This window comes from Adelges cooleyi, unplaced genomic scaffold (genome assembly GCF_023614345.1).
Source record: "Adelges cooleyi isolate 19-005CV unplaced genomic scaffold, UGA_ACOO_1.1 ACOO_flye_CR_arks_rails_tigmint_CR_PRNA_247, whole genome shotgun sequence".
NCBI lineage: Eukaryota > Metazoa > Arthropoda > Insecta > Hemiptera > Adelgidae > Adelges > Adelges cooleyi.
The window spans coordinates 12,189,071-12,202,390 of record NW_026095912.1 but is presented as its reverse complement, the minus strand read 5'-3'; the positions used below and the strand labels follow the sequence as shown (position 1 = coordinate 12,202,390).

Below are 13,320 nucleotides of genomic sequence, written 5' to 3'. Positions count from 1 at the left end.
GGATATTACGGTGGCAATTTTCAAAAACAAACCAAAAAACCCCGCGAGAATACCTCGCCCTACCGTTGTTACTTTACGTGTAATAATACAATAAAAGTATACTACTGGCACTAATAATAATAATACCACCAACGATCCCGGTGGATCAAAAGCAATAAAAACCCGAGCGAAAAATCAAATACCGAAACGAGAAACCGATAATTTAAGAGCCAACCCCTTCCTCCTCGTGGTAGTCTAGATTACAAAAATGTAATATTATTATTTCACAGTGTGTGTGTATGTGCACAGAGAATGGCAGACCGGTATAATGAAAACAATAAAAATCTCATTACAAGCGCCCTCGATCCGAACCCACCTATCACACAGGGTGTACGACCGCGGAAATTCATCCAATTTAATAATAATATTATCACCCATTGGGAAGCTAGGATTTTTGTAATTCGGTTTTTTTTCATTAGATTATATGTACACTGCTTCGTCATAAGTCAATTAGACATTTCCAATATTCTTTGGGCTATCGAAAACACCCTACGCGAAATCTGAAATACGTTTTATAGCCCCAATAGCGAGAAGATGTCATACTTGATAACAAGAAAAAAACATTTTGAAATCGGTCCGGTAGACGCTTGAAAAAGTGACTTCTTGTTTTAGTTCCTTGTAAAGAAAAAACAGAATTTAAACCACTCAATATGATAGCCAAGGAGATACAACGGATCTGTCTACCTAGGACACCCTGTACACACCACACAGTGTACCAATAACCGATTTTATGGTGAAAAAAGTTTTTTTAAAAAAACCATCTAATTTATCCAAAGATAAAAAATATGTATATATATCCTACACCTATTTGCATGTCATTAAACACGTTTTATGTATATTATTATTATTAAAAAAGTTCAACGTACCTGGTTATTATTTTTTTTTTTCCAACCAAATTAATTACCCGATAATGAAAGGGTTGTTTTTTCCACCTTCTCTTTGGAAAACTACTCGGTGTAATTCTCTCACTCTTTCTCTCTCTATCTTTTTTTTTACCATTAGCTATTTACATTTTTTAAGGCTTGTAATATACATTAATTTTTTTTTTTTTTAACATTACTTTACTTGTGACCGAGCCCCGTCGGTGGCGGTCGGCATAATCCGCTTATTAACGGGTAAAAAATCTATTTTTATAATATTATTGTACACAACTCGGCTCGGCCCGCATAAAAAACTTAACGACACGGTTATTATGTAAGTATACTCTGCCGCCGCCTCATTCAATAAACGTAGGGTCACCGTTAATTAGGTGTTTCCAACGAAAAGTCTTCTCTCCGGGTCGGATACATTGTTATCCTGCCATGGCAATTCATTGTGGTGGTGGTGGTGGGTAGGTTTAAGATTATTTTTGATGAGTTAAGCCGACCTCGGTCGAACAGACCAGAGAGATTTTGCCAAAGCCGAGTTACCAAGTACACCAGAACAATAGCCGCAGCTAGTTACACTACTAAGTACTTACCAGTATACGGTTGGGTTAGGCGGGACAGTTTTCTTACGGTTTTTAATGGCATCTTGTGTATGTTAGTTTACGAATCAACTCTTTTAATTTTTTTTTCTTTGTAAAAATACAAGTAGAAATAACGTTTTTTCAACGGATTCAAAGAGGAATTTTATAATTCGAATCAGTTTAGAGACAGCATAGAAAGATTTAAAACAAAAACTGTTTGATAAAAAGAGAAAACACAAATTTAAAAGCTAAATCTCGTTGCCAATTTTCGGCTGATAATGTATTGCTTTTGTTGTAGTTGATTTAAAATGAATCAATATATCTTTAGTGCATTTTTGAACAATTAAAAAATAGAATAAATGCATAATTTTTTATTAAACTCTTACTTCTGAGAACTTTTTACTTACTATTAACTTATTATAACTGTATTTTTATACTCGATAATTTTTTTTTTAATTCCTGCTCTAATGGAACTCATTTTGAAAAAATGTAATTACTCTTCTAAAGGATCTTTTTTACTTGAGGAAACAATTTATTAGCATTACGATTAATAATACATCATATTACTCTTATTTTTTTAATAAAAATGTTAATACAATTTTTTGGTATGAACTATATTTTGAAGTGAATGTGAAGGCGAATGCATTCAATACTTCATTCGAGGAATATTAATGGGAATGCGATTACTTAAAGGAATATTACAAATACTGATCCTCTACCCATTTTCTCTACTATTAGCGCAAATCTCAAACTATCCGTATTATATTTTACTCATCCCTATAATTTCTTCCAACTGTTTGACATTAATCGGCCAGCGATTTTCATTCGGTTATATTGATTTTCACTCAATGCCAGGAGTGAAATTAAAGAAGTATGCACCCGTTTTGACTATCTGGACTTAAGCAACGCGACTGTCCAAGGATTGCTCCCTCTTACGATTTTTTTGGTTATTTTTCTTTCACCGAAATTGTAATTTTTGGGGTTGTGTTTTTTCAATTGCGGTTGAAGGTTTATGTCCGTGCATTACGGTTAGGGTCGTAAAAATCTATGACAAAACATGACGGCCACTTCCTCGGCGACAAGTCCACAACCTTATTTATGTTATTTACTATACTTTGTGTACCGTACAACGAAAAGCGGCAGTGGGCATTTTATTATTATTATCATCGCTGTTATCGACTGACCCTTAAATAAAAAAACAAGGAATCCAAATTACATGCCAAAGAGCTTTTACAGGTCCAGAAAGACGGAAGAGCAAATGTTTAAACTGTATATTGAGTTTTATGCAATTTTTGTAGGATATTCATAATACTATTCTCTCTGGTATATAATTATTTGTATTTTACAAGTTTACTTAAATAATATCTACTATTTTTTTTTTCAACTCTGAGCAATTACTTAATGGAAAATTTTGTTAGAACGTACTTAATTTCGTTATACAGTAATCCTTTTTGATTGTGCTAACAATATACCTACTAATGATAAAGAAAATATGCAAATTTAATGTAAATATATACCTTAAAAGTCGTTGATTTAAAAAAAAAATAATTATACAAAAAATGTAACTAAAAAATTGAATTCGTTTGTTAATATAACAAGTGTGCAGTTATTTTTATATTTTTTTTTTTACTATTTTAAAATTTGTTAATTTAAAACTATGTATGTTGAATTCTTTAAATGTTTAAAAAATAAAATCTAAAATTGTTTAAGCGCATTTAATTTAAAACTGTTTTTTTTTTTTAATTCCAATTATTTGACCGCTTTATATTATCCGCTACAAGTTGTATACAAGCCTATACTTGGAAAATATGTACATATTATTATACTTGGCTCTTACCTTAATGCTGTCGTAGCAGGCGGTCACCCGGCCGTTTTGGACTTCCACGTTGGGCGCCGGATGGGCGAATTTGCAGTCCGTGTCCGGTCTGGAGCACTTGTTCCGCTGGTATTCCCGGCACACTTCCAACTGCAGCCATCTGGAGTCTTTGCCGTTCAACAAATTGTTCATGTTTACCACGGCCATCTTAGACGTGTGCGATCAGTAGTTTGTAAAGGGGTTTTTTTTTTTATCGAGTCGAGCTTAGCTTAGCCGAACTGATGTGCGGAACACGGTTTGGTGGATTAATAAAGAGAACCGACGGTTTGTTACTGTTTCTTTTTTTGGTGAAGAAACAATTATTGTATTGTGTTATATTATAAGACCTAGCCGGAAGAAGCGTTCGACTAGTACAACGACGACAGACTACAGCTGATGCGGTGTTCGGTCGTGGCAGACGATATCATTTAACCTTTTTGGCTTTTCAGCGGTAGCGTGGGCGGCTGCTGTCGGCGATGCGGGTCTGCCGGGAGGCGATTCAAAGCTCTCTACACAAGCAAGCCGTTTGCCGGTATAAGTCTGCAAAAAACAGGAAAAAAAAATTGTAAAATAAAAAGTTATAAAGTGTAAAAAATAAACCACAACATCGCGCGCGGGCTTGGACCGAAAAACGGTTAAAACTTAATTTGGATTTTCTTATGGAAAACTTGCACGTGGACTCTAACGCTTAAGCTCTTTTGGATCATGCGTCAAAGTTAACAAATACATTGAACAAGTTATTTGGAGCAAGTTTCGCTAGCTTGTTGAAAAACGACATTTTTGAGGTAGCAAAAGGATTTTACCTATTATACATAAAATATAATAATCAGTAAAAAAAAAAAAATGACTCCTAATTTTCACTTTGTTGCGAAGATGGTATTTTAATTTTATTTTTTAATAAACCAATCCAGTGGAGTCTGGTCATAGTCTACAGGAATTAAAAAAAAACTAAATTAATACAAATAAACGCTTCGGTGCGAATCTGTAAATAGTAGAAATGTAAATATCGTTAAAAGCGTTGTAATGGCATTAATTTGCTAACGTTATATTTTCAGTATTAGGGTGGATACGATTAGGGTCGATCGTTTGTCTATAATAATTTGTTAAATATTTTTCAGGTACCTGTTGACTGTTGTTTCACTCGCACATAGAAATCTCACAGAAATTTACAAAAGTGCGATTTTCCAATTTTTTTGGGAGGTTTCATTTAAAATTAAAAAAAAATTTGACAACGGATTTTTTAGCAATAAGTACCTATAAGTTAGGTTAGGCCCACTCTAGATCTCTGTTTGGTCTAATTTTCAGACCTCAAGCAGTCAAACTTCAGTTAAAAAAGCAAAGAAAAAAAAGTTTCCATCCCTTTTAGGGCAAAGGGCTTATATTTTTGTTTTATCAACGCAGTACTATGTCTAAAGTACATCCTATAAACATTTGGAACCAATTAGACTGTTTTAAAAAAGTATTAGTGCACCATAACTCCAAGTTGAAAAACATATACAATTTTGGGTGTTTTTTACAATTTTTTTAAAGGGAAAGGATGAAATTTATTTTGTTTCGTCCCAATAAAGAACCTCTCAGAACATTTCTGTTGTCTGTTTGTTTGTAGATTTGCTACATGAAGTGATAAAAATCGTTTCAGCGGTTTAAAAGATATATTTAAGAGGTCCAGACAAAAATAAAAAATAAAAGTACATCACTGTAAAACAATACCTAATCAGTTTCGCGTCAAAGATAAAATATAAAATGTAATATCGAAAAAATTGGCAATTTTTATATCGAATTTATACAATACAAAACTAACAGCAGTGGGTGAACTTAACTTAATCGTTTTCATGTTAATATTTATGACTTAACCGTGTTACTATTTTCAAAATAATTATTTAAACTCAACACTTTATCCAGCTTTGCTTTTTTGCAACGATTTGGATCTAAGCCCACGCGATTAGTAACGCGTCCGATACAAAATCGCTCTCGTTAAACGGTTTGTGACCATATTGTTTTTTTTTTTTCATTATTATTGTTATTTAAAAAAAGGGCTGACCACAGGATAAAAAAAGTAAACCAGGGGCCAGGGAGTCCTATTAGCATAACGGTTATTAACAAGCGTCGGGCCAGTCGGATACGATATATCCGTGTGGTTCATATTATGTGTGTGAGTGTCTCTCCGAGTGTGAATATTTAATGACTTGGGGATGTGTCATCGCACGGAACGTGCTCGAGAATAATCATTACCGAAACGAACAGCCGTTTTGTACATTATTATATACATTACGGTGTCATAAGAGCCGACCAAAAGGATTGCGGTGTGCGACAAAAAGGGGACGTTGAACGGCATGGGGTGGTCGGCAAATAACTTAAATGTGTGACTCGTTTAAAACAATAATAATAACGTTTACCCGCTTGCCAACATCATATACATAAGTGACCGTTGTGTGTTAACGCGGTGTAAACGGTTATTATTGCCGTTGGAGTAGAGATGAACAATTATTATCATTGTCATCGCCCTCGTCTCGGCCCACAAATACTGTGCAAGCTGAGCTTCACAAGCTGTGTTATATAGACGCTAAGCTGCAAAGTCGGTGTACTCAAAAGCAGAAAATTTCAAAATTTTCATACCTAAACTAAGACTGTTGATATGCATTCATACTTTGCTGAGGTAAGTTAAGTGAAAATCCACATATGAACTCTGACAATTGTTTTATCAAACCTACATACACTGCGATTTGTTATTGATTGAATCCATAACTGATAAATATGAGTTTTTAATGAAATTTATAAATTGTGTAGTCGTAAAACAAACAGATATTTTGAATTTATAAAATTCATATATTGAGAAGTTATGTTGTTGATGCATCACTAGTTTGTCTTTGGAAGTTTAGGTGTAAAACTGGGTTTAAATATAAATATGTTTACCTAACCGTGTTATACAATGTTATCAACTTATGCAAACTGACCTGCAAAACAAATCATAAATTATATTAGGACTTAGGCTGTGAAAAATCTCAAGATTTGAGTAATGAAACTGTATCTTAATAGTTTGAAATTGATTATCCAATAAATCCAACAACGGTTCTAGGTTTTTTTTTTTATAATTTGTGTGATAAAATTAATAATTTTTAATTGGTACCCTTAAAAAAACGTTTTTGAGAAAGTCTTTTCTATTACTGGCACATTATCACAGAAAGAGACACTCGAGAGTAGTTCCACTTGGCCATAATTTTCTCCTAGCCGGCTCTTGACACAAGTACATAACCGTCGTGTCAAATTTGTCATTTTAATTTTGCTTACTCAGGTCCGTGTCAAAGTGGACAGATGTATGGGGTTGTGCTTGGTGACGTTATCACGAGGACATCAAAAGCGAATCCACGCAATACTGTATTTATCCAAAATAATATAATATTTTCGTCGTACCTAAGTAGTTGGTAAGACCGTGTGAAGTGTGAGTTGTTAATATTATTATTAAACGCATCTTTTTCTACATTTTTTTTCTCGTTAAAACTAACCTCTTCTCAAAAGAAAAATAAAGCCAAACAAAATCTTACTAAACCTATGTAATATACTTCGGGTCTGAAAATTGGTTCGAAAAAATATTGCACATTTTTTATTAATTCTAAGTGTAGTTATTCAAGAACAAGCACAACTCTATAACCGTTTGTGTTGCTCGACATGTTACCGTGCGGTAACAGATACACTCTTAATGTTTCAACACTGTCGGTTACATTAAAATATGATGACAAAGTCATGTGTGTTGGATCCGTGTCACGGACAAGTTAATTTACACGCCAGCCCATATGCGGGACCCGCGAAAAGCAAGCTCGTTTCTATTTTGTTTTTAATTGGATTTAAAGGGCGTAAAAAACTTATCCACAGTAAACCCTTTGCTAAAACCCGGTAAAATCACAACGAAATGGTTGCCACAGCCGTTTTGTCGTAAAAAAAAAAAATAGAATAACAATAACACACATACACATACACTTAAAAAGAAACGACCCCAAGAAGGTTAGTCCTTGTTTGTCTGACCGTCATTATCCCCATACAGGACCGTGGCACGTTAATTGTAACATTAGCACGGCTATGTACATGTTTTCTGATGTCGTTTCGTCGGGCTTAAGGCCGGTGCCGTTAACAGACACACGCCATAAAATGTCTGTTCTATTTTCTTAATTATTTTCGGTCACAGCGACGGTTTTGCAAGTCGTAGACGAAACCCCAGCGCACCCTAACGCCTTGCCAGCCATTAGTGGCATTTGTTGTCTCCAATAGAATAGAAATAGCTAAAAACAGTCGTTCCAACTAAATATGAGACAATGTGACGGTCACAATTGCGTAAACCGGTAAAAGGTGCAAGTAAAATGTTTTTGTTGTTTTTGTAATATTTAATTAATTTCCCCCAAAGAGGTATTGGAGAAAACTAAAGAAAATCGGTCGTCGAAGCGCATTGAAATAAAAAAAACTTTCACTGTAAAACTTTAAAAAAATAATTTATACCGTTTTTTACTTTCACCAATTCAATAATTACTTTTTTTTACATTAACAAGACGCGTGTTATTGACTGTTTGTCAGTTTATTCGACAAAATAAACAGAATATTCCAAAATTTAATACAAAAAGTATATTTAAGTTTTAAGGCTTCGTTGGAAATTGAACTTTCTGGAGTAAAAAGCGCCTCTCTCTCTCTTTATCAGCTTTGCGTTGCCGTCTGCATGATAAATAAACCGTTTAATTATTATTAATATAGTTTTAAGCGAATATTTTCATAAACAATTTGCATACATACAATATGCATTAGGACCTAAGACTGAATGTATGAAATCAGTTTCGCGGATCTTATGCAGCTTGTGTACCAAAATAAAGCGGATTACTTTCATTTCACCTCCATATTAATAATTAGTTTTCGTACAACCGACTTGTCCCGTATGCGTACAGTAAATACCCAAATATAGGTCAATGTAAACTGTTTTTTGTTTATTTTTTTCTCCCCCCCCCCCCACAACGTAATATTATTATGCTTTGAGTGCATGAAAATCATTTACCCTCAGCGGTAGTTGGTGAAAGTTTATATTGTTTACATGCCATGCCGGACTAGGCGAAGGGGCGTCGGAGGAGAGGGGGTGGGAATTAAAAAGTTTTAGAGACCTTACACGCTTTGGCGGTGGACAAACGTGATTTCCTCGGCCGGACCCTTGTCCGAGTGGGATCTTCCCTAACAGCAAATTGGAAATCCCGATGATATCCCTGAGGATTCCTCCGTGCAAGGATAATTACTAATTTCCCATAAAGATCCCGTTCGGCAAGTTTCACGATCCATTACTCCTCGAGGAGAAGAGGAAGGACCCGACCGAGTTACCTTCTCTGGTTTTCGCATCTCGTCTCATCCATCCGACAAGAACGCTCTCCCTGTGCGGTTTCTCTATACTTCGGCATTCTACTTCTTCGAGGGGACTAAGACCACACAGACAGACAATTAAAGTTACTTGGCACAGTGTGCTTGCAATGCTTAGCACGGATGTTTTGTACATGCAAACGAATTGTACAGTTTTGATTGGGCAAAAAGGCTTCCCCTCGCGTTCACCACCGGGATAGGTAATTATTTACATGGGATGAAAAACAAGGGGAATCAAACGACTTGCAAGGAAACGCCCTACCACCGCGTTTAATGTTGTACGACACGTTTAAGTCTCTTCTCTCCCGGCCCGTGAAATTCCAATTCCAGCACGTGACGTTTATTAAACTACCTTGCCGGCTTTTCGCAGACCGTAAAGACAAATAATCTCAACAAAAAAAAAACATGATAAAAACTCAAGTAATAATAAAAGAAAATGAAAACACAAACCGTAGATCCAAGAACGGCTACAGCGGTCCGGCGCCCTTTTCCTTTACAATGTTCAATATTATAGCACAGGCTTAATGAGTGGAATATTTTTGAATCGTTATTCTCAAGACCAAGACTATAAAGAGCATCCATATCAGAAAGTCGATTAGGAAAAGTCCAGGAATGAGCATTGACAAGTTATACTTTCTTATAAAAAATCCTGTTCATACTATTTACAAATTATATCTACTTATATAAATCTTTAAAACATTTTTACCAAAACACGTGATGGGTGTTTATGGATTACATGTATGAAATATACAATAATATATTATTAATAACTGCATTGTTTTTCTATTGACTTGAGTTGGTTTAATAATAAGGAGGTATAATAATTATAGTAAATACTAGTTTTTGGATACTCAACTGATAGCATTTCCCCAGGAAGCTAAAATAAATAATTTAGGAAACAATTAATTATACACGAGTGTCTATCATTCAGTCTTGTGAGTAAAAAAATGGCCTGCTAGATTTTTAACCCTAAACAAACAATCACCCTTTTGTTTTTAATAAGTAATGCTAATTTTTGAATGCACACCGTATCGAGTTAACTCTGCGGGAGTGAAGAAGGGAGGTTGATTTATTATTCTTCGGCTTTTAGTGTAATTTATTTACTGTAGTACATTTTGTCGTTTGCCCAAACAATCTCGGACAATTTTCTTTATTACTTAATAATTTATTGTCTTGATAAAACTGATTAAAATAATAATATATTATAAATTATGTTCATAAACCACTTGTTTCCGAGGATCGTGTTGCATTTATTTAAATGGCAAACTATACATTAGTCGTGCCCAGAATAACATTTGAAAAGGAATTTAAATTTGTTTTAGTAACAAAATTTGTATCAGTCTTATAGACCGGATGTGAATATGGGAGTTTTTTGCTAGTAAGTACTTGGAGAGCATGTGTGAATTTTATTGCTGGCATAATATACTGAAATAGGCCAAATGTTTTGTACGGAAAGAGATTAAAAAATCCATATGCGCCATCGTCGTCGTCGCTGAAAATATATTTCCAGCGCACTGTCTGGATAAATTATTTTTAGACAGTACTAAGGTTATTAGTTGGTTTTAATTTTTTGCTTTTGGCAACCGCCCTAAATAATTGTCCTAGGCAATTCGTGTCGCCACTCGGTCAAGTTATATTAATATTTGCGTGCCGCACACCGCTCAGGTTTTTTAGCACCGCCTAAATGAGATATACATATATCATGTAATTTACCAACAACACGCTGTTTAATATTAGTACTATATATTGTGATGAAAATGATACTCTATAGGCCAAAAATTGAATAACTTATGAAAAGTTTGATAACAAACTAACATACAGCCTGAAGACAAAAATAAAAAAAACTTAAAAGCTCGTTATGCAAAAGTTACAAAAAGTGAGATTGGTCCCCTTCTTTAGGACTCAAGCCACGGATATATTATTGTAATGTATAGCAATACGAAGTCTGTAATTTAAAAGGCGGTAAAGGTGAGACCTGACCAGCGTTCCTTTAATAAAACAACGTCTCACATGAGTGTCAAATAAAACAAATACAACATAAACAAAACGGATATGTTATTGGCACGCGCTAAGCTCGGTATGGAAGTTAATAATTATTGCGACTGGACGTGTCGGTCATAAACTTGGTAGGTACCTATATCATTAAAGGGTTGTGCCTTGCCGCTAATAAGTTGCCGGCACCGTGACTTTCTCATTAGTTCGGTTTTATATACGATTGCGGTGTTTACAAAAAAGAAGTTTACTACCGGCGACGGTAAAATCCAAAATCGAAATCACCCACGCTTGTGTCGAATGGCCGCTGTGCTTAATCGCAGCGTTTTATTTCTTATATTGTGGTCAAGTCACGTTTAAGTATGGAATCACAATAAAAAATACCAAATGATTGTTCGCTTGCACTTGTTGTGCTGAATGATATGTCACCTCTTCTTACAAGTAAAGACGTTTGACAGGAGTCAATTGTGGACATGCACCAATGACAAGTGTGTGTGTGGGATGAGTTTCTGACTTAAGACTGACTGTTTTTAAAATTGGAAAAATGATTCTTGCTAAGAGGGTTAGTGGATCATTGGAGCTGAAATAAAATTGATCAGGATAAAGCGACGAGGAATGTTTAGAACAAAACAATATTGTAGCGTCGTTTTCGAATATTGAACCGCTTCATTTTTATCAAAAACAGTACTTTGGCGGAACAAACGGTACCTAAAATCGGACAATGACAATACAAATCTCATTCTTTTCCAGCCAATGGTAGTAAATTTTATTTTGATCGTCCTGAACAATTTAAAAAAAAAAAAGGAGCTGTCCGGTTATTGCACGGAACCCTTTAATTGTGTGATTGCTACCGTCGCGAAAACTAATAACATTAAAAATATTATATGTTTGCAATACAAATACAATCGTCTTGCGGTTCAAAGAAAAAGCGCTCTGATTGACGATTGTAATCGAATCTGTGACAAAAGTGCAACGCTATTGTTTTACATTGATGATGTCGTTGACAATCGTAATTTGATCAGCGATAAGGTCGCAGACACATCCGTTTGCAACGGACATTACTAGAGTTTGGGAAATTGTCTCGACCTGGTCTTGAGAGAGAGAGAGAGAGATGCAAATCGACGGGTGGACTAACAAAAGAGCGCGAGACAATGGGGCGCGTTCAATGCGGACAATGTTGTGTTGGTTGCTCGACAAACGCTGTGTTTAAACAATAATAATAATTATAACAATATAATATAGTATACACCAGTTGTCGGCTGCGTTTTGTATTTAATTAAAACGTCTTGTCGACGATCAAAGGCGAGATAACGTGCAAGCGCGTGGCGATTATACTCAGACAATGACGACGGTTGTATTAAAGTTTGGCCGCGAGCAAACCGCTGACGGGTCGGTTTCGTGTCGGCGAAAAGCTCACACACGCTTATCGTCGTCGTCGGGTTATAAAATAATAATACTAATATAATAGACACAAAGGGAAGCAGAAAAAAAAAACGCCAGCTATCCTAAAAGGTGCGTGAGGCGTTGACGCGAAACTAAAAAAAAAAAAGTATTGCTAACAATGGCTCGACACGGATGTTGGCGAAAAGTTTTTTGTAAAAAAAAAAAATCCAACAATATGAGAACAGCTGATGGGATGGGGGGGGGGAAGACACCGCCAGAGGTGTATATAACGACACATTGTATATTGTTGTGTTATCTTTATGACACAAAGGCACTTTTCGCCGTACTCGTCCGAAAACGATTTACGTCGCCAAGTACACTTCCCAAGTTTAAGTTATACCTAATAATATGCCCCGATGATCGATTGACCCTCCATCCCCCTGTGACTTGTGTGGCGTTTCCCGGGGACGTTATCCCGAACGTGTCGCCGGGAAAAATAAAAATCTGAAACCCCCGGGAAGTGGACTAAGGGGAAGGACAATGCAGAGGAGAGTGCCGCAACGACAACACGCCGTCATAATGCTGTCGCGCTTATCGGTAAATGCGGTAATAACGGTAGGAATAATAATAATGAGTCTGCAGACGATTTATATGATGTATTTTATCATATTCATAACGTTGAGACCCACGACGACCCACGAGTACACTGCGTATAATATATAATATCATATGTATTATATTCTGTAGTTGGTCACACTGTTAGGGGGATTGCATCACTGAACCCAATATAATATGGAACGCAGCCATTTTGTGTACCAATTTCATAGAGAGTAAAAATGCCAATTCCACGATGCATATTGTACATATTATACATACTGTTTTTTGCTAGTTAATATAAGATTGTCATCTTAAAACAGTTTCGCAGAACGCGTTTTACCAAGTCTTGTGGTTGTCTGACAGTGAAAAAACTTATTACAAAATCGAAAGATAACAACATTTTGGAGACAACTTTTCATATCCGGTTTTGAAAATAACGACGTGAAAAAAGTAAAGACATTCAATCTCCAAAGTCTTGTCCTCTTTCATTTTTTGTTTAGGTATTTTTGCTCTAAACCCATCTGCGTAGGTGTGTTTGAACGTTGGAAAATTCGCTGTAGGGCGTCCTCTTAAAAAGAGAAAAATGTATAAAATATCATTATACGTTTTTTAGCGGACAGCTTAG

At 35.5% G+C, this 13,320-nt stretch overlaps 1 protein-coding gene across 3 annotated transcripts in view; it reads right to left on the bottom strand.

Annotated features, from left to right (window-relative positions):
* Positions 1-13,320, bottom strand: part of LOC126836647 (protein muscleblind) — a 151,909-nt gene that overhangs the window by 78,290 nt on the left and 60,299 nt on the right. For all 3 annotated transcript variants that reach the window (XM_050570232.1, XM_050570230.1, XM_050570231.1), the window contains exon 4: positions 3,324-3,881. In XM_050570232.1, the coding sequence (XP_050426189.1) occupies positions 3,324-3,509 (186 nt within the window). In that variant the 5' untranslated portion in view covers positions 3,510-3,881. The remainder of the gene's footprint in view (positions 1-3,323; positions 3,882-13,320) is intronic.